Consider the following 26,142-nt stretch of genomic DNA (forward strand, 5'->3'; position numbering starts at 1 on the left):
AGCAGCAAACAAAAGACAATTCAATTCAATCAATGGTGATAGACCCATAGTGTTATAACTGTGAAAGAAATCTGGAAGATCATTGATAAACAGATTAAAAAGAATGGGGCTAAGTGGTTCACCTTGAAGGAGACCTTTATTAGCAATTACTGATTCTGAAGTACAATGATTAACTTTGATTTGATAAGCAGTACTAGAATACAATTGTCTTAGGCATTCCTTTTTCTTTTATTAATCTTCTATCTGAGAAAGCTCAGATAAAAAAATTATATTTGTATTGGATTAGGATAATGCTAGGATTATAAAGCCACAAATACTCAAAAAATTACTGAAAAATAGAAAAATAAGAGCAAGTTATCAAAGGTAGATGTATCAATGCAAGAGATGTTGAAGTTTTCCTAGCTGCCTGGAAAAACCTATGTAGGGATGTAAAAAATGGGAATGAAAAGTGAAAGCTTTTATTTATATGTGCATAAATACTATTAGTCTTACCCTCAGATCATATCAAGTTTGGGTTTTTATAGTAAATTATACTTAAAAATGTTCTGTACATGTAAAATAGCTTATTTTCATTTGTAAACATTTTTAAACTGTAAGGAACACTATGTATTTGAACAATCAAACAAAACATTATATTTAAAATTTGTTGTGAGAATCACGAAGATGAAAATATTGTACTGGTTTGAAAAGTGATTGATTCTATCTACTGTATAACAACTTATATTTAGAATATAATTAAAATACTATTGCACTCATTAAACTGTTAAAAAAAACTACTGGTAAATATGTAAATTGTTTTATAATAATAAATAAATAAATTATAAAATATTCTATTTAAAAATTAAACATTTAAAATAGATATTTTTAATTTTTAAATCAAAAATTTAAATGTATTCAAATGCTAAGAATTTATCTACCTCAGCAATAAATACAATTATCAATGTTTCTTCCTGTTCTTCTGGAGTCATATTATCAATTAAATTTTGAAGCGTTGATATCAAGTAACTTTGTACATCTCTCTTCACAGTAGGAACACCTAAAACAACAGTAGCTAAAAAATTTTTTTAATTTTAATGTTAAAAAAAATTACTTTCCAATATTTCACAATTATAACTATATATAAATTATATAACAATAATTTCACAATTATATTTATTTATTTATATATTGATATATTTAAAAATATTTGGCAGAAATTTTGCAGGGAGGTTTGTGTATTAGAGGGATTGATGCTATTAAACTTTAGTGGGGGAGATAAAGAGGGATCTTGTGTCATGTCAAGTAAGGTTGGACTTAATGATGATTTTACTTATGATTAGCATTTACAATCTTTTATAAAACCCGTCCCTGTCTTCAAAATTAAGTTTTTGCCATTTTATAATAATTAAAAATGTATTTTATTTTTAAAAATCTCTTTATAACAGATACAGTTTTAAATGTTGCAGGGAAAGTTAAGCAACTTGTTGCTGGATTTTTTTAAAAATAAGTTCTGGTTGCTCAAAATGTACAGGGTAAGTCAAAAAGGTCTTCCTGATTTTGAAAAACCAGTACCCTATAGTTAATGATCTTATATGACCAATATTGCACATTGACATCAAGAAACTCTGAAAGTTTCTTTGTAACTTTCCTGCCAGGTGTAGTTACGTTAAATTGCTGCCAGGTAGAATACAGTAAAAATGCAACCACTGCAGCAGAGAAAGTGTTTTGTGTGCTAGAGTTTCATGCTAGCAAGTCTGTTATCACCATTCAGCATAGTTTTCTCCTCATATATACAAAGCACCCACCAACAGACAATTTGTGCATGTTACACACAGTTTCAAGAATCTGGCTGCCTGTATAAGAAGAAATTGACTGGGTGGCCATCCATATTGCAGAAAACATGACACTGTGTTTGTACCACCATTGTCTTCTGACATAACAGAGCTAAAGAATTGCATTGTCAATGCTGTGGAGACCATCCAAGCTGCACATGGTAGGAACTAGATTACCACATACCTGTGCCAAGTCACCCATAGTGTGCATATTGAGCATCTGTAGGGACCAAAAACTTTCAGTTTCTACATGCACTGTTTCATGTTCATCAAGGTATCTTCAGCAATACATGTGTAATGATTTTTAAAATAAGTGAGACTTTTTGAATTATCTTGTATAAATGAATATTTGAGAAATTACCAAAAATGAATAGATACAAAGACTGGAGGCTGCAATATGACTTACAGTAATATACAGTGAAATAAAAGTTTAGTTTATTTTGTAAATGATAGATGATAAAAAAATTTTCTAACAAATGTTGCTTCTTACAATAAAAGCTCTAACCAACAGTATCCAAGTCAACCCTTTTTCTAATATGTAAATTCAGAGTTAAGACAATTAGTCCTATTTCTTCTGGGTCCCAACTAATGATAATGTTACCAATTTATTCTTCATATTGGCTTTGACTATAAAAAAATTTTCTACCATATTCCAATTTTCAAGAAAAACATGGTACCGGTAGTCTGGACACCCCGTATAATGAAATATTTTTATTCTAAAATTTTGTACTAGTACAAGTTAGTAGAAAAATTTCTGAAAATTTTCAATACTGATGTAAAACCAACAAAATGAATCTTGAAATTTTATTATTTTATTTTGACTGTTAAAAGTAACGATGACAAAACAATTTCTTATATTTCTTTTGTTTACTATAAAAATTGTTAGTGAATTTCTGCAAATACATTTTACACAGAATATAAAATTTTAATAAATACCTCCAGTACGACCTCTTGAAAGTTTGAATGAAGGTTGTAAACCATCAGGATTACTTAATAAATGGGGCAAAAAATGATGAATGGATGGAAGTTGTAAATCTAATGATCTTGAGTTCATTAAGAGATTCTCTCTCCATAATGTTTCACGACCCAAATGATGAGTAAAATTTGTATTGTTGCGATGTGGTTGATCTGCAAGCTGTATTAGCATTCCAATATTTTCGCGAAGTGCTAATATATCTCTTCTCCTTTCAGTATTTAACATTTCAGCATGTCGCAATCTTTCTTGTAATTCAGCTATCTTTTGTTGTAAAATTTGTTCTTCAGATAGATCTATTAAAATAAAGGCTTAAGTAAGATTATTACTTTTATAAAAAGTTTTTGAATATTTCCAGTAATGTCTATGAAATTAGATAAAAACACTTAATTTGATAATTAGCTAAAATTTATTTATATCTATACTAAATTTTTTATTAATTATATTTTAAAAATAAAAGTTAAAATATTTCTTTGAGAATATCATTACATTTAACAATTATTTTATAGAATTTTAGTTTAGCAAGAAATTTAATAGAAATGTGTTAATAATAAAATTATTTGCTATTAAAATTTAATATCTTTTTTTTTTCAAATTTTAACTTCTTGAATTCAGAGAGAAATTATGTACTTTAAAATTTAATATTTTTCTTATGTAAATTTAAATAAAAACACTAAGATTTAAAACTAAATTATTATAATCTATAGAACAGAATGGTTTTGTAGGATTATTATAGTAGTAGTTATATAATATTTTTAAAACAAAAATAATTTGAAATATTAAAATGTTAAAAAACCCTTACAATATTTACACATAATTGTGTAAATACCAAAATTTCCATTTATTTTAAATCTGAATTTAATGTCAAAAGTCACATATATGTATCAAAATATATTAACAAAAAAATCCGTTCATTTAACCATGTGATTTAATATGCATGATATTAATTAATTTATATTTTAAATCAATAATTGCAATTTTCATCTACTGTAATCAATTTATTAGCTATCTTTTCATTTAAAGTATGTATTATTTAAGTTTTTCAAGGTACATTTAAGTTACATACCTTAAAAATTTGCCTGCAAAAGCACTAAAATCCTATAAATTATTTGACTTGGGCACAATTCTCCCAAATAATTTATTACATGTCAAATTCACAATAGTGAATTGTTAATAATCCATAATAAAGTTCAAAGTAATAATAAACTTAACAGTAAAGTTCAGGAATAACAGAAAAATAATAGTAATATTTTTTACACGGGCTATAGCTATATACATAGTATATATAAATAATCATAAACTGAATGGCAAATTTCATCTATCACACCTTAATATTAACATTTTGTAGGGTGATATCAATAAAATGAATGCATAAATGCATTATTCAGACTTGTTTAATAATAAAAATTTAAAGTTAGAAATGTAAATCAAAATTAAGATAAAGTAACTTCTCATATTTTCTTATTCAAACATTAATTTTTCACATAATAAAAAGTTTGATATTGTAATATTAATATATAAAAATCAAACATAATACTTATAATATAAATGTATAGTATAATTATAAATAACATATGTAATATAAACATACATTAAGTTTAATGTAATTTATTATGCAATATTTATAACTGTACAAAAAGAACTGAAGAGGGACAAATAGCCCAAAATGCATATCTGCCTCTTTGTACAAAAATAATGGGTGATAGAAAATAAAGTCTATTCTCTTCATCATGTGTGTTCCTGTGTGATAGCAGCACAGCAATTTTGTGCTTTTTCCTCCAATAAATGTAGAAAGAACAAGAAGCAATCAAGTACAATAGTTATAAATTAAATTAAAATTAATTATACCATAATAAAAAATTTCTGAAATATTTTACTTATAACAGCTTTACATTTCAATATCTCAAAATGATAATTTGTGCAGAAAAAGCAAATGACATTTTTGATAAGTTCAAATATCAACTCTAAATAGATGATTATTTTTAATAAATTTAATAAATTACTAACAAATTTTGTTTTAAAAATATATATTTAAAATAATTCTTAATGAATAATTTAATTAATTTATTACTTCAAAAATAAATTTCTATTATTTATTAGTACTGTAACATAATAAAAAATAAAGTACCGTATTAGCCCGAATATAACACGATATTTCTCGACCATTTATTTTCCGTTAAAAAATCGACTCGCGCTAAATTCGGGGTTTAAGTAATGGAACGTAATATAAACAAGGACATTTTCCTACAGAGATTGAAACGCGACTGAACGTCAGACCTAGCTCGACCGACCACTTCAAAACAACCATGTGATCTAGTTAGTAGGCCTGCGCTTTTGTTTGCATAGCGCTACTATAGTAAGGCTATGTCTCCGCTTGTTCGAAGTTCATTAGTCACGTGATTTTTCGACCGCCTTTTAGTCACGTGGGCTCTCACAGACGCCATTTTTTATCTTAAAATTGTGAAATTTTTGGCTTTGCTCGAAAAATTATTATTACATCTTTCTTTTCTTTATTTTCTCTACTTTTAAACAATGTAAAATATTTCTATATTGACAAAAATGCTTTATTTGTGTCAAATTTAATGTAATTTGATACGTAAAACGCAAAAAATAAACATATCAAATTTCAACTCGCTGTAATTTATCTCATGTTTCACCGATAGCCATCGGGTTTATTTGTAAATGGGGAAGAAATATGACTCATTCAAGTTAAGTCAGTAGAAATTTCGTACTACTGCGAGAAAATTTGTCAATAGACCAGCTTTACCCCCTAACGCGAAAGTCAATAATGAATAACGGAAGTCAATGAGTTCTCATTCTGAAAACAGTTCAGATTCTGAATAAACATTTCCGTTTTTTGTTGTTACTTACGTAATATTAATTTTGTTTTACATTACTTAATTTTATTGACATGAATGTAACCTGTGTTATTAGCTATAAATACCTAAATAAATGCTTATCTGATTGAATTTTACTTTCTTTGAATTCTTTTATGAGTATTATTTTTTTTTCTAAATATCTTTATGAAAATTTTGGAGTCGCGTTATATTCGGGCTAATACGGTAATAGCATATTTTTATGTTTTAATAAGATTTTGATATGGAAAGAAAAAAAAAATTATCAAGATTTTTTTTAATATAATCCCTCTTAGAAAAAAAATGACAATGAGCTTGGGGACTATTAATAAATGACTTAGGTCATTCATGGGAACTCTAAGTTAATGCATCAAATCACAACTAAAATTATGCCAGAGAATGAACAAGAGTAATTTTTAGACATTTTGTACTAGTAAATATTTCATGGCTTTTTGTCAGTGATTATTTACTGGACTTAATTATTCAGTACTTTCTAATATATGTTAACAATACAGATTTGTTTTTGAATGTGCTATTGAAAGTTTTACTGCTTCTTTTTCAGTTTTCATATATCCATGGCTATAAAATTTGATTGCTACTTACAGGCTTGAGATTTAAACTAAAAATCAATGATTTTTTAAAATCCCTTTAATGTTCTTCAGATATTTTTATTTATATAGACATATTTAACTTTTTTTGTTTATCCAAAACAAACTTTAATTCATATAAATCAATCACGAGCAACCTGCAGCCTGCAAGACCCTAATATGCAGCCCCTGGGTTTTGGCAATGTAATTTTATTTTCCTGTTTTCCATCTCTACCATTGTGCAACTCTAATTGGACTTTTATTCATGACAAAGAACATTCAAACTAAATTTGACTAATGAAAAAATGATACAAACTAGTAATAAGAATTTATATGTCATTAGCATATACAGCATTATTTTAATACCTAGTATATTGGCAGTTATGATGTATGTTGGTGCTCAGCAGACTTAAAGCCTATGAAAGTCTATTGCAGCCCAGATCCAGAAAAGGTTGCTTATCTTTTTATAACATTGCATTAATACATTTTCAATTTAAAAAAAAAAAAGTGATATTTTAGCTCTGTTCATCAGCCATTCATCAAAATATTTAAACTATAACTACAAATAAAAATGATCATAAATGATTATGAAATAATGATTCTAAGTAGAAACAAGCAATATTTTTATTGTAGAATTTTGTCAAATGGCAATTCTATAAAAATTAATTTGAAGACAGTCTGTCCAAAACTGGGAACCACCATTTATTCACTTTAGTGTTCCAGAATACAAACATTTGATGACCTGACCTTTATTTTTAGGTTGCTTTTTAAAAGATGTTTTTAAGATTCGTTGGCCAAGCAGCCTAAAAAGAGAGGTCGGGTTGTCAAATGTTTGTATTCTGGAACACTAGAAGTGAATAAACGGTGGTTCCCAGTTTTGGACAGACTGTCTTCAAAATTAATTTTCAAATATTTTAATTTTTTCCCCAGTAAAAAACATTTCAAAAACTTCAATATAAAGACTTCCTTCATATTGCTAAGGACTGAGACAAAGTGCATCAGCAACTTCGGAAGTCATGCCATGCCACTAAACAATATTTTATTGAAACCATGACTTGACTTAACACACATTTACAGTGAAACCTGCTAATGTGACCACCTGTGTAAGATGATCACTTTGAGCTTATCCCTTCAGTGCAGGTTTCACTGTACAGTACAGTACATATAAATTAATTATAAAAATTAGCTGATTTAAAAATAAATTTAAAAAAAATTAAAATTCATCAAAACATTATATATGCTTATTTGTTGGGATGCTGTATTATTATGTTGGGTTAAGTGAGATATACTCGGTTAACACCGGTGGCTGTGTACTATGCCGAACCAGAGTCAAGGCATAGTAACCAAAACAGAAATTAAAGAAGTGTATCAGTGTGTGTGTCTGTATTCAGGAATTTTCTCACAATATGACATGTATTCAATATAGTGGCTTTCTGCAGTGTGATGTATGTGTTTCTATTCAATTCCAATGTGCCCAGGCTTTTGTGTAGTATGTGTGGTATGACACCTGTAGAGGAGAGAACAACAGGTACAATAAGCACCCTATCCATCCTCCACAGATGCCTTATTTCCTGGGCGAGTTCTGTGTACTTGCTAATTTTTTCAGTGCATGCGTTTTGTATATTGTGAGTGTTTGGAATGGATATGTCTATAATGTATGTGATTTTATTGTGTTTGTCAATGAGTGTGATGTCTGGTCTGTTGTGGTAAATTGTTTTATCTGTGATTATGGCTCTGTCGTAGTACATTTTGTGCGTGTTGTTTTCCAATACTGTCTGTGGAATGTATTTGTAGTATGGTTCATGGATGTCTACTAATTTGTGTTTCTTTGCAAGCTCTTGGTGTATTATATTTGCTACTTGATTATGTCTGTGTAAATAATCTGTCTGTGCCAAGAGCTTGCAACCAGAGGTGATGTGTTGTATAGTTTCTGGCATGATGTGACATTTTCTGCATGTGTCATTTGTGAGTGTTGCATCTTTGAGTATGTGTTTTCTGTAGTTTTTAGTATTTATGACCTGATCCTGTATGGCAATCATGAATCCTTCCGTCTCCCCAAAGAGGCATCCCCGAGCTAACCAGCTGTTTGACGCAGTTTTGTCAACAAAATCCTGGGCCAGATCGTAAGGATGCCTGCCATGGAGTGCCTTTCGAGCCCACGATTGCTTAATGGTGTCTACGCTTTTTATATGTTACGTTGTGTCCATATGATGTGAGTGTAAGTTTAATGGTGTGTTATTTGAGTCTGCTAGAGTTACTGCTTTATGTAATTGTGATGTTTCTTGTTTTTTGTAGAAAAACTCTCGCAGTGACTGTATTTGTTTGTAGTGAAGGTTAACTATGTCAATCAGGCCACGTCCGCCATCTTTACGTGGAAGGGTTAATCTTTCTGTGGCAGATTTAGGATGATGTTGTTTATGCTTAGTAAGTGTAGTTCTTGTTTTCCTTTGGAGTTGCTCGAGATCTGTGTGAGTCCAATGTATAACTCCAAAAGAATATGTGAGTACTGGGATGACATGTGTTTATTGCTTTAACTGTGTGTTTTGCATTTAATTGTGTTCTGAGAATAGCATTTAACCTACTTTGGTATTCTATAATTAATCTTTGCTTTATTTGTGTATGTTCTGTTAGTTTGGCCTGTTGGAATCCTAAATACTTGTAGAACTCGCCCTCTTCCATGGATTCAATAATGTCTCCATTTCCAAGTGCAAAATCTTCTTTCTTCAGGATTCCTTTTTCTATGTGAACTGTTTTGCATTTATCTAGGCCAAATTCCATTTGTATGTCCTTGGTGTATGAATGTGTGATTTGTAGGAGTTGATGAAGTTGTTTTTGTGTGGATGCATAAAGTTTTATGTCATCCATGTACATGAGATGTGACAGTGTAAACTGTGTTGTTTTTTTGTGTCTGATATTGTAACCATATTGCGTGTTGTTTAACATGTTGGATAATGGGTTCAGGGCTAAGCAGAACCAGAGAGAACTCAAGGAATCTCCTTGAAAAATTCCTCGCCTAATAAAAATTTGGTTTGTTTGTATAGAAGTGTTACTAACCCTGAGATGTAGTGTTGTTCTCCAGTGCTGCATAGTGTTTTGAAAGAATGCAATGAGTGATGGATGTATTTTGTACATGTGTAGGATATGTAGCAGCCAACTGTGTGGAACACTGTCGAATGCTTTTCTGTAGTCTATATATGCCATGTGTATGTTTCTGTGTTGTCTGTGTGCTTGCCGTAGAATGACTGAATCTATGAGTAACTGTTCTTTGCATCCCCTGTGGTTTCTACGACAACCTTTTTGTTGTTCTGTTAGAATGTCGTGTTCTTCAACATGTTTGTATATTTTGTTTGCAATACAGGATGTCAATAATTTGTAGAGTGTTGGAAGACATGTAATTGGTCTGTATTGTGTGGGGTCTGTGGTATTGTTGTTTTTAGGTTTCATGTAGGTGATGCCCTGAGTAAGAAAATTTGGCATGTCTTGTGGATTGATGATGATGTGTGTTAGATGTTTAGCTAGTTCCTGGTGCAGTGATGTGAACTTTTTGTACCAGAAATTGTGAATGTTGTCTACACCAGGTGTCTTCCAGTTGTGTGTTCTGTTAACAGTGTATTGGAAATCATGTATGTTTATTTCAACACAGGGCATAGTTGGTATGTTGTGCAAGTTTCTGTTCTCCTCCTCGATCCAGCCTGCATCAGCATTGTGCGTGACAGCACTGGACCAAAGAGAAGACCAATATGTTGTGAGTTCTTCTTCTGTTGGTGTGCCACTGTGCTGTGTATCAGTGTTTGCTTTGTTATTAATTTGTCTGTAAAAGAGTTTTTCATTGTTTGTAAATAATTTATTTTGTTGTTTTCGTAGTGTACATGTTTTGTATCGTTTGAGTCTACGTGCTTTGGCAGCAAGTTTTTGTTTTAGTGTATCAATGTATTCTGTAATGCGTGTGTTGTGATGTTCATGTTTTGTGTGTGTTTTTATTTTCTTGAAAATGTTTTTGAGCTGTTTCCTTAATTTGGGTGTTATGTTGTTTTTAGTGTATTGTGTTAGCCTGCCTAATTGCTGTCTAATGTCATTTATTTGTGTTTCTATTCTTCTCTGCCAGGCAGGCTTGTGATAGAATTGTGTTTTCTGTGTATTTGTCTGTGATTGTACTTTCAGTCCATGGTGTGTCACTACTGTGACTGCCCCAGCATAAACTAATGTATGAATGTCTGCAAGTGTAGAAATTGAATGAATGTAGTGTGGTAGTAAGTGAGTGTTTACATAATTTAGTGTTTTTCCTACTTTCTTTGACGTGTTGATTTTTGGTATTCGTGGTCGTTGTGTGGGATCTGTACCTGTATATTTAGTGAGTGTTTCCTGAAATATAAGTGAGAGCGTATTAACTAAATCCAAGTCTATGTTATCAGTGATGGATGAGGAAGTGTCTGTAGTATCATTAGTGGTAATTGTTGTATGTGTGTTATTATCAATGCTTGTTGCTGGATTATCCTGACAGGTTACATGATCTTCATTAATGTTAGATGTTTCTGTCTGTTGATGTATTTGATCAGCAACCTGTTGTTTGATAAGTTCAAGTGTTGTTTGTGGAATAAGGTTGTTGTGTATAATTGTTCTTTTTTGATCAACAACCCTTTGTTCGGTGACAGTGAGATGAGGATACTGTTGCGTGAATCTATGGTGTAGCTGTTGTCTGTATGCTGTCATGTTTGTTTCAAGTTTTGTGATGGTGTAGTAAGTACGGATGATAAACTCGTTCATTTCTACTGTCCATTTCATCCGTTGGCGTGGTTTTCCAGCCTTTGTGGTCTGTGGATGCATTGCCACAGAAACACCAAGGCTGGGTTGGTTCCTCACATCTGTTGAGGGCATTGCAGTAGCCATGCTTGGGCCGATGCTGCTTTCGCCACCGGTAACCAAGGGAGACTGTGACCTATTTTTCGAACGTGAGCCTCTGCCTAACCCACGAACGCGGACCTTGTTAACCCGGGCGACGTCCGAGCCGGTATCACACTTTGATCTAGTTATTACCATGATGAATATCTCCACAGAATGTGGGCGTGGTCACTCTTAGCTTCATTTCTCCCCATAGACCTTACTGGCATGGGTGTCCCTACCAGGAGCTTATGCTCCAGCCTGCATTGCCCTATGGATCAGTAAAATTACTGGGCTCTCCCACCACGACCAGGTGGTGACCACGGGAGAGTTATTATTATTATTATTATTATTATTATTATTATTATTATTTTCAATCAACCTGATTAACAGGATTAAAGCAATTGAAGATGATAACATTATAACGATCAACCAAAAGTTGCTTATTTATATATAGATAACATTATATATGATGGCATAATATATTTGCTGTCATTTGTAATAATCTCTTTTCCTATGCCATTTGTATGTTTATTTATATGACATTTAATGTTTTGTTTTTTTTTGTTTTTACTTTGTAATAAGATTTTCTAAATTTATTTCTTTTAGCTATTTCAATAGTACATTATTAATTGGGCTACAATTTGAAAAAATTGTACACCTATAAATTCCCAATGTTGACTGCATGTCTGTCCTTCCTTAATCTCAAGAACAGTGCTAGATAGATGAAAGCCAAGACCAGATATATGGAAAGCTTAGGAGCAGGAGGCCCTGATTAACTATGTATGAACTTCTGATCTAGACTGGAAGTCATGTGATTTCAGTTCAAAAATTTTCCTCAGAACAGAGTTACATAGATGGCCGGCATGACTAATTTAAGATGGAGAGCATATACTTTAAACTAAATGAAGCGTGCAATGCCATAATGTTGTAAATGCCAAAAAACAAACTTTTCAGGAGAGAGAAAAAACACTTTTTGTAATGAACAAACTTTAATTAAATGCTATAAAAATTATTTTAACAATTTACACTTTGGAATAAAACATTGGGTTTAATTTCAAACACCTAAGTATGATGGTAAGGAAACAAAAAAAGTTTAAAAACAGAGTTAGAGCCATAACGTTGTAAATGCCAAAAACAATTGCAATCATAAAATTAATGTTTCTACAGCTGAAAAACAGTTTTGAATACCAAAAACTTACATTTAAATTATTAAACACAATTTACAAATTCAATATCAATTTTAACATTAAAAACTGGCAATAATCTATTAGTGACTGCTTCCTGGCTTCAACAATGTTGGGCCCACAGTTTTGGTACTTGAACTGGGCTGTAATCTTTATCAATTGTAATATAATTATGATAAATAAAAGAAAATATAAACAATAAGGTATTAATTTAGTGTAATAAAAGTTAAAATGTATTTAAAAACTTCAAATTTGAAAGATTAATGGAAGTCCGAATACCATTTTGAAATATCAAATCATAAGGTGATACAGGTTAACTATTAATAAACTGGGATTCAGTTATCCGGTTCTGCGTAAAAAACTCACTGCGTTACAAACTGGAATAACAAAATGATGTAAATGTAAATCGTAACATTTTATGCGCCAAAAGTCACGTGGCTTGCAGTTTGGCACTTAAAACGTTGTGTCTTGCACATAAATTCATCTTCAAAATGTAGCCACTTAGAGAGCCACAATCGCCACAATATTTTTTTGTAGGAAAACACATTGCATTTAAAATTCATTTCTTCAATAAAATGTATTTTGAGAAAAATGGCATTTACAACCTTATGGCATTGCACGCTTCAAATATATAAAAATTATTAAAAATCGCAGCACAACATTATGATGCCACAATAATTTTTCCTGATTAAATTTGAATTACAATAGTATATATCAGGGGTGGGCAAGCGAGAGTTCAGTGAGAGCCAAAATGTAGGTTTTGCAAAATGCATGGGAGCTGCAGTTCTGTACTGTTGTGGCGGATAGTAAAACAAATATTGAATTTTTTTGATAAACATATTTTCACAAAATTATAAAAATAAAATTGTAAAAATAATAATAAAAAACAGAAATTAACACTTTCAGCAAGAGCTGCATGAAACTCAAAAAGAGCCGCATTTGCCCATGCCTGATATATATATATATATACATATATACATACATATATATTCTTCATATATGTATGTATCTTCATATATCTTCCTGATTATATATATATATATATATATATATATACATACATACATATATATTCTTCATTTCAAAAATTATAACATCAGTTGTTGTATAACAAATTTAGAGGTTCAGAAAACAAAAAAATTAAATTAATTCATCATATAAATTAAAATTTAACAATCTTTGAAACACACTATAAATTTTGATCATATGCATACCATATAAGTACTAACATTAAATCATTTTTTCCCCTATTTTAGTAGATTTTATGGTTTAACATTAACTAACTGTATTACAATAATTTCTAGTTACAATTTTCACTGTTAAACAATTAATGTAGGCATAATTTATATTTAGATATAAAAAACAATAAACTTGAAAGTTTCAATAGTATTACTAAAACAGAATTACTATATTAATTAACATTTATATATAAAGTTAATTGTTATAAATTATATAATTACAAATATATATAGTTAAGAATATCAAAAATGGTTATTATATTAATTATTTAATATTTTATATTGTTTAGTTCCATAATTTCAATAAGTTTGAAATTAAATCTACAAATGATTGTAGGTCTAATTTCAAACTTGTTGAAACTATTGAACCATATTACAATAAATAATAAATTACACAACTGTTACATAATTCATAATTGCTATGTCATAATACAATAACTTAAATAATATAGCATTATTATTATGAATTCATAATTTCAATAGATGTAATATATAATTATATTAAATGTATTTAACATATATTAAATTTATTGATGTAACAGTTGAATTAAAACAATTACTGAATGTCAATAAATAACTTTTAATAAATTTCTAATTATTTATTGTTGTTTAGTTCAATGAATTTGAAATTATTCTACACACATTTTTATACATTATTCTTTTTTATTTCTATCAATAAAACTATGAATGCCTATTCAGACTATAACAATAATGAAATAAAAAGCAAATAAAACTTAATAAAAAAAAGTAATTTTATTTAAACAATAAGTGATTTGATATTTTATTAATTTATGCAAAAATATATATGTCTGTTTTTAAATACATTTTTTGACTATGACCATTTTTACATAATACATAATCAATAATAATAATAATAGATAAAAATGAAAAAATTATAAGCAATTAATTACCTAAATTTTTAAAATTAAATTCATATAATGTATTGCTTAAAAATTTTTTGAGTTTGAATAATTAGGTTCAGAACAGCTAACAATTTTATTTTCTGTATGTTTTATGTATCTTTACACAACAAAATTTACTTAGTAAAAATTTGATCAATAACCTTTTAGACTATAATTTAATAGAATTTTGTAGTAGTATCTATAAACTGTAGTTTTGTGCAAAAATATATGACTTTTTAAACATATACTGGAAATCTTGTTTCTGTTTTCATCACTATTTTAGATGAATATCACTAAAATTTTTAGAGAGTTAAATAATAAACAGCTGTAATGAATAATCAGCAAAATAAATCAAGGTTAAAGTTTACCTTGATAGCCCCAATGGCTGTGCTTCTGACTGTTCGTGCTCCCAACGGACTCCTCCCAGAGGAGAGCTGCCAATTGTTTAACATCACTAATTATTGATTCACAGTAGTTCTTGAAGAAAAAAAAAAAAAAAGGAAACATCTACTAAAAATGTAGTTAAACTAACCTAACTGCCACCATTGGGACTACAAAGGTAAACTTTAACCTAAATCAATTTTATTGACTGACAAATTTCAAACTTAATAAACTAAAACAAACTTTGTAAATCAACTTAATATTATTTTTGATTTTTATTTATAAATTGCAGACAAGATGACTAACAAATTTATGCATTTTCTTTAAATATAATAATTATTATAATTTATAGAAGACAAGACTATCAGATAGAATACATTTTATGTCAATGGCAATTACATATAATTACTATACCTATTTTCCTTGCATTAGTAACATTCTCAAAATTAAACATAATATGCATGCATGAGAATTAGAGCATCGAAATTTCTACCTTTAAAAATAGTTTAACATAAAACACTTGAAAATACAGGAACAGTTTCTTTAAAATAGGGGTAGGCAACCTTTTTGTTGCTAAGGGTGCAATAAAAATTTTAAAAACCATGAAGGGTGCATAGTTTAATTTTTGAAAAAAATCACAATGTTGTAATAAACAAAGAAATAATTGTGTTTTGAAATATGTATATTTATACAAAATAAAGATCATACATGCATTTAATAACTAAAAAATAAAAATTAAAAGCATGTACTACAGTACATAACATAATAAAAAATCACATTAAGTAAAATTACAAGTAGGATATATATATATATATATATATATTTGCACTTGCATTACTATAAATTCTAGAGGATGCATCTGAAATGTGCCAAGGATGCCATGGTGCCGGCAGGCACTGTGTTGCTGACCCCTGCTTTAGTAATATTAACAGTTACTAAAATTGCAAGAATGATAATCTATTAGATAAATACAACACTTGAGCCTGTGACCGATGTGAAAATAACCAAATCAAATCAACACCTTTCCGGACACCTTCTGTGTCCTTCCTCAGGTTAAAACTGCTGGATTCTTTTTTATATAACGCCGTTCCGAACTTTTAAAAAACGAATTTGAACGTTGATAGTTCGATTGTGTAATGTCCATCGCGCAAGCGCTGTATCCGTCGTGTTCCGTGCTGTTCTGAATCGTCTTTCTCCTGCGTGTTTAGATATTCTTGCGTTGCATTCTTTTTTAAGATCACATGACTTCGTGTGTCATCGGACCTCAATCAAATCTTCAGGCATCCTCTTGTAATAAAGCTTGCCAAGCAAGTGAAAGAGCTATCTCCTCCCATGAATTAATGCATGTCGTTTTAGTTTGCGCTTTATGAATCCCTATCACTTCTAGCCATTTGAGGTGGTCTATCCGGGGTGTTTTGGTTATTAACGTGGCTCCCGCGAAGTCCACATTAATGCCCGGTTCAGAAGCGTACACCGCGAATGACCTGGTAGCTCTGTTGTATCGTATATCACATTACTCGCGGTGTATGCTTCTGAACCGGGCATTAATGTGGACTTCACGGGAGCCACGTTAATAACCAAAAAGGATGCATCTGAAAGCGCAAACTAAAACGTGAATTAATGTGAATTAATTCTGTTGACCCATGAATTAATGCTGTTAAAGTGCAAACTAAAACGACATGCATTAATTCACGGGAGGAGATAGCTCTTTCGCTTGCTTGGCAAGCTTTATTACAAGAGGATGCCTGAAGATTTGATTGAGGTCCGATGACACACGAAGTCATGTGATCTTAAAAAAAAAATGCAATGCAAGAATATCTAAACATGCAGGAGAAAGACGATTCAGAACAGCACGGAACACGACGGATACAGCGCTTGCGCGATGGACATTACGCAATCGAACTATCATCGTTCAAATTCGTATTTTAAAAGTTCGGAACGGCGTTATATAAAAAAAAATCCAGCAGTTTTAACCTGAGGAAGGACACGGAAGGTGTCCGGAAAACGTTTATTGATTTGATTTGGTTATTTTCACACCGGTCACAGGCTCAAGTAAGTGTTGTATTTATCTAATATAGACCCCGGTGTGTGTGAGGAAGATATAATGATAATCTATATCCACACTTATTTAGATTGCACAATTAATAAACCTTATTCAATTTAATTACTGGTAAATGATCATCTCATCCATGCAATTAATTCATTAATAAATTACTTATGCAAATAATCCATAAGAAATTTCTTAAATTCAGTCACTTAACTACTGGTTATTTTCATAAATAATACCACTTTAGATACTAGGCTTACTTTCAATGATATAATTTGAAATCTATGATGATGATAGATGAGTTTGGTGCTCAAGAGAAAACTTTGGTGATTTCAAAATTGAAAGCACTAAAATCTTAGGCATTGTTTACATCATCCTGAAGCCAAGGAGCTATAGAAAATCTATTGCCTGTAGCTTCTTGGCTTCAGTGTAAATGCAAAGTTAAAGTTGCACTTCATTTCAACTGGGAGAAATGGCTTGCAAATGAATTCATAAAATTTACAGCAAAAGGCACTAAACTAAGAAACCATTTTGAAGCTTTTTACCATTGTTATTCCCACCTATCAATATTAAAAAAAAAACAGAATTGTAGTAAGAAATTTTGAAACCTGTTGAATAATCAAAAAGGGATTATAAATGCAGCAGGAGAAATCCAACATTAAATGTTAGTGAAATTAGTAAATGTGAAGAAAAGAAAAATTGTCTTCCTATTTATGTCATCATGACTATTTAAAATGATGGCAAATAGAAACAGAGTTGAAATTACAATTAATAGAACTGATTCATAATCATGAATTCATGTGACTTTTTCATCAAAATTAGAGCTTTTTTATTTTCATCTTAAGATTTAAAAGATGGCATTGTTTGTTTCATTTTTAAAATCACACAAAGTTGATCATAACCTATACTATCAAACATTTAATACATTAGAATTTCATTAGTCAATTTGTAACTGTGTTATGGTCTATGTTGTACATGTGTGATCATTGATCCATACATGAAACTTGTAGCCACAGCTGCCTGCCAAAGTGTGACCACTGCTTTGTGACAGTAGCCTGGAACCCAACTTGGAATGCCTGTACAAAATAAAACATTTGAGAGACAAATTCCAAGTGTCTATATCCAGACCTGTTGAAAGCTTATATGGGGCCCTTTTCCCTTTAGCCATTTTTTTCTTTGAAGAAATGGAATATAGATGTTTCTTTATTAATAAAAAGCAATCTTAAAGATTTTATTTTCTATTAGTAAAAATCATTACTTACTCCTAAATTTTCTCTGGGCCAGGGATAAAATCTCTTACTCCCCTCCTCTCTCTATGGCCCTGCCTATATCTATATAGCTAAATATATAACAACAAATACTTTACTTCTAATTATAAGAGAGTAAATTAATACTGTGATAAACTGTTTACTAAATTCAAATATTAATGCTGAAAATTTTGCAGTTGATTAATTGGTGCAATATTTGCTACATTTCCTGAAACTCTATACACTTTTCTCCAGGATGTCTTACTTGCACAAAATGAGCAAAACATGGCATTTAATTTTTTATGGAAACATTTATTTCTGTTTTCATTTTTCTACCTTTTTCAATTCAAATTGAAAATTTCATAATAATCAACTGAATGAATAAGAACAAAGGAACTTATAAAAATCAGTGAATCAAAAGTTCATTAAGATTTCAAAAAAATCAAATTATTATTAATATGATTACATATTGTGTTAAACTATTATTCATAAAAATAACATTCTACAGATACTTTTTATAAATAATTACATGTCAATAATCATTAACAATATATAAGTTGAGTTCCAGACTACTGTCAAAAATCATTAACAATTCTAGTCTTTAATAACTAATTTTATTTCTTACTTGCATTACACTAACCAACAGAAAAAAACTTTTTATACCTCTAGCATTAAAATAGTGATTACCACAGTAACAATCCTCCCACTTTCAAATTTTTCTATCATGCAAGGATCAAAAGAGATAGATAATTGTTGTAAAATGATACATATGATACAGCACATGTACTGTACTTGTAAAAATCATTCTAATGTAGTTTTGTTTGTTTATACCATTCTGAACATTGGTAGATATATCAGCAGTGCCTGTTCTAGGTACAATCAAACTGTACAGCCACACATAATGCTGAAAAAAAATTACATTATAACGTATTGATTAGCAAGCTTGGGGTGCGCCAAAACTTCTTGCACAGATAAGATTAGAGCCATTATTATATATCAGGATAAGAATCCAAACCACATTTCAATATTGTGGGTGTTTTCAGTTATTTGCTGGAATGTTATACATCGCTAGATTCATCTCAGTGAGTACTTTCATTTGATTCAGTTTTGTTTGTTTTTCCACCCTTTTATTGCTCTGGAATTCCATGGGATTCTGTCAGATTTTTCCAGTACTCTGACTATTGCACGGTGTTAATTAATATCTTGTTTTGTAAGGTGTGTGTGTATGCAATATTGTATGCCACATCAGTCTTTCTCAATGATCGTTATTTTTCATGTTCTTTAATGTTTGTCTTGGTCAGTTTTCAGGCCATTTTGCAGGCCTCTCAGATCTTTGGTCTGTTCTTGCTTTTATCACATTTTGTATGCTATTATTGCCATGTTCGGGTTTAATCCTGTCATTATATAATCGCTTGTTAAGAAGTTATTACAGTTTCAAATCCTTTGCCACACAAAGGCCATTATTCTGGCCATTCTTAATAATTCCAACGTGCAGAAGGTCCAGCCGACCCTAACCTAGGTCATTTTCCATCTGGCACACTAATTTTGTATTATACTGAACAATTAGGGATGTTTTCAACTAACTTTGCATTTTATTCAGCCTTGGGTCCCTTCTGATCCTATTACACAGCGTTATTTCTGCCCCTATATGTTTACCTTGTATTACTTGTGTCCTTACTCTTGTTTGGACAGGATGTCACTGAGCAACAATGACATTTCTGTAAATAACAGTTTTGCTGAAGACCTGATCTTTTCTATCAACAATTATTTAGAAACAATCTTAAACTTTGTGTATCAGCAAATAATATCCAAAATGTGAAGAAAGAGGAGAGAATGCAGGCCAGAGATGCAGTTTAGAAAATACATGCAGCAGACAACCAAATCTTTGGGGTTGGTCTTAGCATTAAGAGAAAGGGTTAAAGACCTCTCCAACCAGGGGACAATCAAAACCCACAGCAACTATTCCAAGGTGTTAAGAAGGCCTTTTCCACCAAGCAAGACAACAAAATTAATAACTGAAAAATTGGACAAACTTGAAGGAATTGAAAACCCTAAAAATGTTGGCCACAATATATCATCATCTGCTAACGTCACCCCAGACCAACCCACACTGGTACCTGAGGAACTAATGGGATTAATACAAAACTACACTGACCCCAAACAGCTGGGTCTGAATATTAACCATATTAGGCCCCTGCCAAGTGGAGACATCTGCATCCTGGTTCCATGAGAGAAAGACATGGAAACTCTAAAAATGGCAATACAGAAAAATTTTGAAATTTCCCAGAAAATAAACATAACAGACAGAAATAAAAAGACTACCAGAGATCATCTTATTGAATGTACCAAACAGTACAAGCAATGGGGAGTTCCTCATATATCAACAGAACCAGACAGTCCAGGATCATATTTTGTCTGCTGATTTTCAAAATAGCTGTAAAGTCAGTCATAACATAACTTAGAAGAAAAACTTCCAATCCAAACACATTGTCTTAAGTAATTGTGTAAGTAATTGTTAAGTAAGTAAATGTGTTGTAATTAATCCCTCATAATCAGAAACCTCCTCATGAAAACAGAAAGAATCTTTATTGAATGGTGTTTAATCCCTATGGGTGATTACATGTCCATAGTCAGATGCTTCCATTGTTTAGGATTCAATCACACTTCCTATGGTTGTAAGAGAGACAAAAATGTAGTCAATGTGCTAGGAACCACAAATTCAGAGCATGCCCTAATCTTCAAAAAGTTTTGAAGTGCAATTGTGCAAAATATAATAAAATGGCTCTGGAAAGCAGGAAACTGAAAACAAACCACAATGCTTTTGACAAAGATTGTCCAATACTCAAAAGACAAAACCATTCAAATTCAGACCACATAATATGAATAAACTGGCCTCCTTATTCTCTTCTCTGCTCACATTCAGCTCATCTAATGACCCCACCGGATGCACCATTCAGACCATCCCCTAAAGGACACTCAACATTCTCCAAATCAACCTACAACACAGTAAAGCTGTATCAACTGATTCTTTCCACACTATTCGGAAATATGATACTGACATTCTTGCTTTTCAAGAACCATATGTTTACAGTAATAAGGTTGCTATGTTAGGCTAAGTGAAAATTCTTAACTATACTGATAACAATCCCATCCATACAGGCTTCTTGGTGAATATGAACCTAAAGGCCCAACTCCTCACCCACTGTTGCAACTGCTACCTCACTACCATCAGTGTTGAACTAAATTCACAATGGCTTTATATCATCAATGCCTACTTTTCCCCTTTGAGGTTATCCACACAGCACTCCAGGCTCTAAAGGACAGAATACTCCAGATACCTTCGGACCCTGTTTTGGTATGTGGTGATTTTAACACCAAATCACCAAAAGTGTAAAAAGGACAAACACTATTATCTATATACAGAGGGGTGCAAAAGTAGGTATACAGTTGAGAATCTGAGAAATACAAATGTTTGGTGTTTATTATTATCATCTTTATTATCTTTTATTAGTTTGTATTCCTTATTTGTGATTTAACTTGTACATAAAAATAAATGTTTTTTCTTCCTATTTTCTCCCTGTATGTGTTTTTTCATAACAGCAACTGTATACCCACTTTTGCTCCCCCCTGTATATAAGATAGAATCTGTTTTTTCCAAGTTCATCTTGTCATCTATTACTGAATTTATACTTTTCTCACATGGAATACATAACAAGGGCAGAAATTTTATAGTATTTTTGTTCTAAGTGATGTCATAGTCCTACTAAAACAATGACGACAGAAATTAACATTAAAACATTCTTAGTAATCGTAAATATTTTATCGTATTTATTCATGATATTTTATGGAAAGCTAATGCGAATAAACAATCATCTAAATGCTCAGCGCTGTCATAATTACTTACATAAAATAATTGAATGTCTACGATTTAGAAACAATTTGTATGTATGTAATACAGTAGAGCATCGATTATCCGACTCAATTGGGGACTGGGGTTGGTTGGATAACCGAAAAGTATGAAAAAATACATTATTAGTATAGTGTATTAGGCCTGGTTTAAATACTAGCCTCCCTTTCATGGTCGAGCCAGTGCTGCCAGCTAAAACATGCAAAAGTTTAACAAAAATAATAATAAAGTAGCCAAGACATAACCAAATATTGTAGCGCCACATCACTAGCGGACATTTGAATTTGCCGACTAGAACGCGGTCGGTTAACCGATAAGTCGGTTAATCGATGCTCTACTGTATTTATATTTCAACTTTATTATAAATTATTGTCTATCAAAATTAAAAACTGAGACCGCAAACATAATTTGATAAGCTCCACAGAAATCTAATTCAATATTTATTCAAAAATATTTTTCTATTAAATCATCGATTACACTTTAAAAAATTCATCAACGAGTTGCGTAAATTTCCCGCAAAAGTTAAAATTATGTGGCGCCATCTGTTATGAATTTATTTTAAAATTTTTTATTATTATTAATTATTACAAAATGACAAAAAGGCTTAATTTTGAAGTTGGAAGTGAGTTTTATTTTTTTTTAAATAAGTGTAAATGCTAACAACAAGTAAAATCTTCATTAACTCCGACCTCACTCGAGATATGATACGTGATCCCCTCCATCTTTCAACTACCAAAATGTATCATCATCAATCAATCCCGTAATACACAAACTTTCATGCAAAATTTCAGAAATTTTCGACAAAAAGCACAGGAGTTATTAAGCTTCAAAGAGGATGAACAAAATCATGCCCCACACCAACACAAAAAACCCCCAACTTTTTTTTTGCATTTCTCGGCGTTTCTGAGTTCGAAAACCTTGGGTCATTTTTTGGCCTTTCGCCATATTTTCCCCTGTTATAACTTATATAACAACCGGGAAAGTAATAGATTAAAAGATTTAAAGTATTAAAATGAGATATTACAGATAATACAATTAAAAAATAATAATATTTTTTCAGTATATCAAAAGCTACAAATCTATACTAGTTTTCCCCCTTTATCTTTTCTCCTACTAATAAGTTTTGATATCTAATGTTTAAAGACTGGATATATCCAATGTTTAATAATTTCCATCGAAAACAGTTACAGTAGTCCATAATAAACTGAAATAATTTATTTTACTTAAAGAATAAATTATTTATTGTGATATCGTCACAATGCAGGGCTGCAATTTTTAATTATATTTTAATTTAAGCTTTCCTCGTCTGGTCTCTGTTTTCATAACTCCGACCTCGAGATTAACGAAAGACGGACAGACACACGGATGACAGTGGGAATTTATAGATCTGTAATTTATAACCATGGTTGGACTGCAATTTTCGAATGTTCGGTGTTGCTGTAGTTATTAATTTCATTTAAACGAACTCATACTAATATGGAATATTAAACACCGGAAATTGTTAGTTTAACAATATGTTATTTAATGATGATAATTGCTACTAAAAACAAACAATAACAGGAAAATAGAAATGTTCTAATTTTACAATGTCGTGTGATTCGTTCCTATAGCAAGTTGTTATGCTTGATAATCGTCAACCTTGAAGTAACGAAATGAAAACAAAAGTATGACTTTTTTTTACATATTTACACAAGCTGCAAAGCCTATTGCATCAACCAAAACGGCATAGTTAAAAAAAAAAAAAAAAAAATTCTTTTAAAAGGCAATGATGAACAACACATCTAAATTGGAGATCAATGAAGCAGTTCTCGTGAGCATTCATTAGAGTTAAATTTTTCTAAAATAACCATTCAAATTTCAATAATTGTCACTTGATAAAACGCTGCTGCTTTTCAAGTAAGCATTGTGGAAAAAGTAATGAATGAAAATTAAATACAATGAATGTTGTCTTTTGTGTAATATGGAATTTTATAATGAAATTAAATAAAATATGAAAAATAAAAAAAAAATTGTGCAGTTTGAAAAAAATCAAATACATCCCTGTTTTATAACATCAATAACAATTAAGAAAATAAAAGAAAAGCTTATAGATTTAAATTTGTTGGACGAATTGAAACTAAAACTTTTGAAGTTATATTTGTATAAATAAACTGATTATTTGATATATCTTATAAAAAGTTATAATAAAACTAGAACGGAATATATATCTCAAGTTCAATACAAATGATTAGCGAGGTTGAGGCCGAAGTTTTAAACGCGAAAACGTGTATGTCGGACGTTCAGCGCCGCTTTCCTGTAAGCCTAGAAGTTTGACAATGGTCTTTTTGGAATGTCGAGCATGATTCCACTGACTTTCCAAACTCCATTGTCAAACTTCTAGGCTTACAGGAAAGAGGAGCTGAACGTCCGACATACACGTTTTCTTGTTGAAAACTTCGGCCTCAACCTCGCTATTATTTTATTCGAAAATATTAATAATTGAGTACTGTATACTATTTTAAATGTTAAAATATCAGTTTATAAAATAAAACTTATACAATGTATTGTGTTGTTTGTGCGGGCATGTGTGTATACAAGTTTAATGCTTATTATAAAGTATTTAATTAAATACAAAAACGATGTCATAACGACAATATCAGTCCCCCCAATTTCTCCATACAACAAACGTACAGTAGATAACAATCCCCATTAAAAAATAATATAAAACGCTAACAATTAAACGTAAAAAATATAAAGCATAAAATTAAAAGACTAAATTAAATGTTATGTAACACAGTATTCTTTTACAACTGGATTTTTATAAGTGGTACTCTACGTATAGAATAATTTCTATATTAACACCTAACTTATAATAACGGAAAAAGATCTGATTATAATATTAAGACGACATAAAGGAACGTAGAAACATGAAATATTTCTAGTATGAGTAGATAAAATTCTTAAACTAATATACTGGGAAAAAAGCGAGCCATTATAGTATTTATAGGTAAACTACAGATCGAAGTAACACGTTTGAAAAAAATTCAGGGAGTCCTAGATGAATTCACGCTATATCAGAGATGAGTTAATGTAAAGAAGGTACAATAATATATTTTAAAATATATATATTTTTGAAATTTCGGTATTTTATTATTTTATTTTTATACATTTTAACTCTGATGTCGACATTCTTTGATTTAATTAAAAGCAATGAAATAGGGCTTGAAACTATTTTAATCATAAAAAAAGTAATAAAAGCAAGAAGGAAATAAATAAAAAGTAACTGAAAAAATTCTTTTAAACAATACAGTCATTAATAATCACAATTTTTCTGCCCAACGAAAGTCATAAAACGTCATAAAACACACATTTTATATTATTCACACATACTGTGTAATGATGTCTACCGGCCCTATAAAAATCATTTTGAGAATGAAGTACGCTTCACTTTGAGTTTCGTGTTTTTCACCCAGAACACGTCTACCGCGGATATGAGTAATGGAGGAATATATTAAAAAGCTTTTTTTCCGGTACTTTAAAAATAATTTTTTGTAGTTTCTAGTCATCTAGTTGTAATCAGACTATAATCTTTTTATTAAAATTATTATTATACAGTCAAACCTGTTTTTATGCGGGGGATAGGGACCGCATTAAAAAAGACGCATTAAAAAAATAGCACGAAACTTCACGAATGGCTGTAAAAAATAGTTTTCGCAACACAATTAAAAAATATTTTTTATGCGGTCAACAGGGACCGCATAAAAAAGTCTCACATAGAAAATAACTCAAAACCGTACGAAATAGAATTTATTGACAACAGATGTCAGCACTTGACTGCATCGTCTGGTCTATCGTCTGTTTTACATATTTTTGTCCAGGTGGTGTTTTGTTGACTTAAAAAGTAAATTATTTCATTTTTCGCATATTCATGCAATAATATTACTATAATAAGTGCATTTATGCTATAATAAGTTTATTTAGCTATAATAAGTCAACGTGAGACATGACGAATCGCACGAGACTAGTCGCCAACTATACCGCACAAATAAAAAAATCGCACAAAAAAAACCGCATAAATTAAAAATTCGCATTAAAAAAAATCGCACAAATAAAAATCGCACATAAAAAGAGCGCATAAAAACAGGTTTGA

At 30.6% G+C, this 26,142-nt stretch overlaps 1 protein-coding gene across 1 annotated transcript in view; it reads right to left on the minus strand.

The window, feature by feature from the left end:
• The window catches only part of LOC136985318 (alpha-1,3-mannosyl-glycoprotein 4-beta-N-acetylglucosaminyltransferase A-like), a 96,414-nt gene that overhangs the window by 35,072 nt on the left and 35,200 nt on the right, over nt 1–26,142 (minus strand). Inside the window, exons 2-3 of the mRNA XM_067282575.1 lie at nt 2,748–3,080; nt 918–1,051 (exon numbers count right to left, since the gene is read on the minus strand). Of these exons, the coding sequence (XP_067138676.1) occupies nt 918–1,051; nt 2,748–3,080 (467 nt within the window). The remainder of the gene's footprint in view (nt 1–917; nt 1,052–2,747; nt 3,081–26,142) is intronic.

Source organism: Centruroides vittatus, unplaced genomic scaffold (assembly GCF_030686945.1).
Source record: "Centruroides vittatus isolate TY-2023 unplaced genomic scaffold, ASM3068694v2 contig_958, whole genome shotgun sequence".
Lineage (NCBI taxonomy): Eukaryota > Metazoa > Arthropoda > Arachnida > Scorpiones > Buthidae > Centruroides > Centruroides vittatus.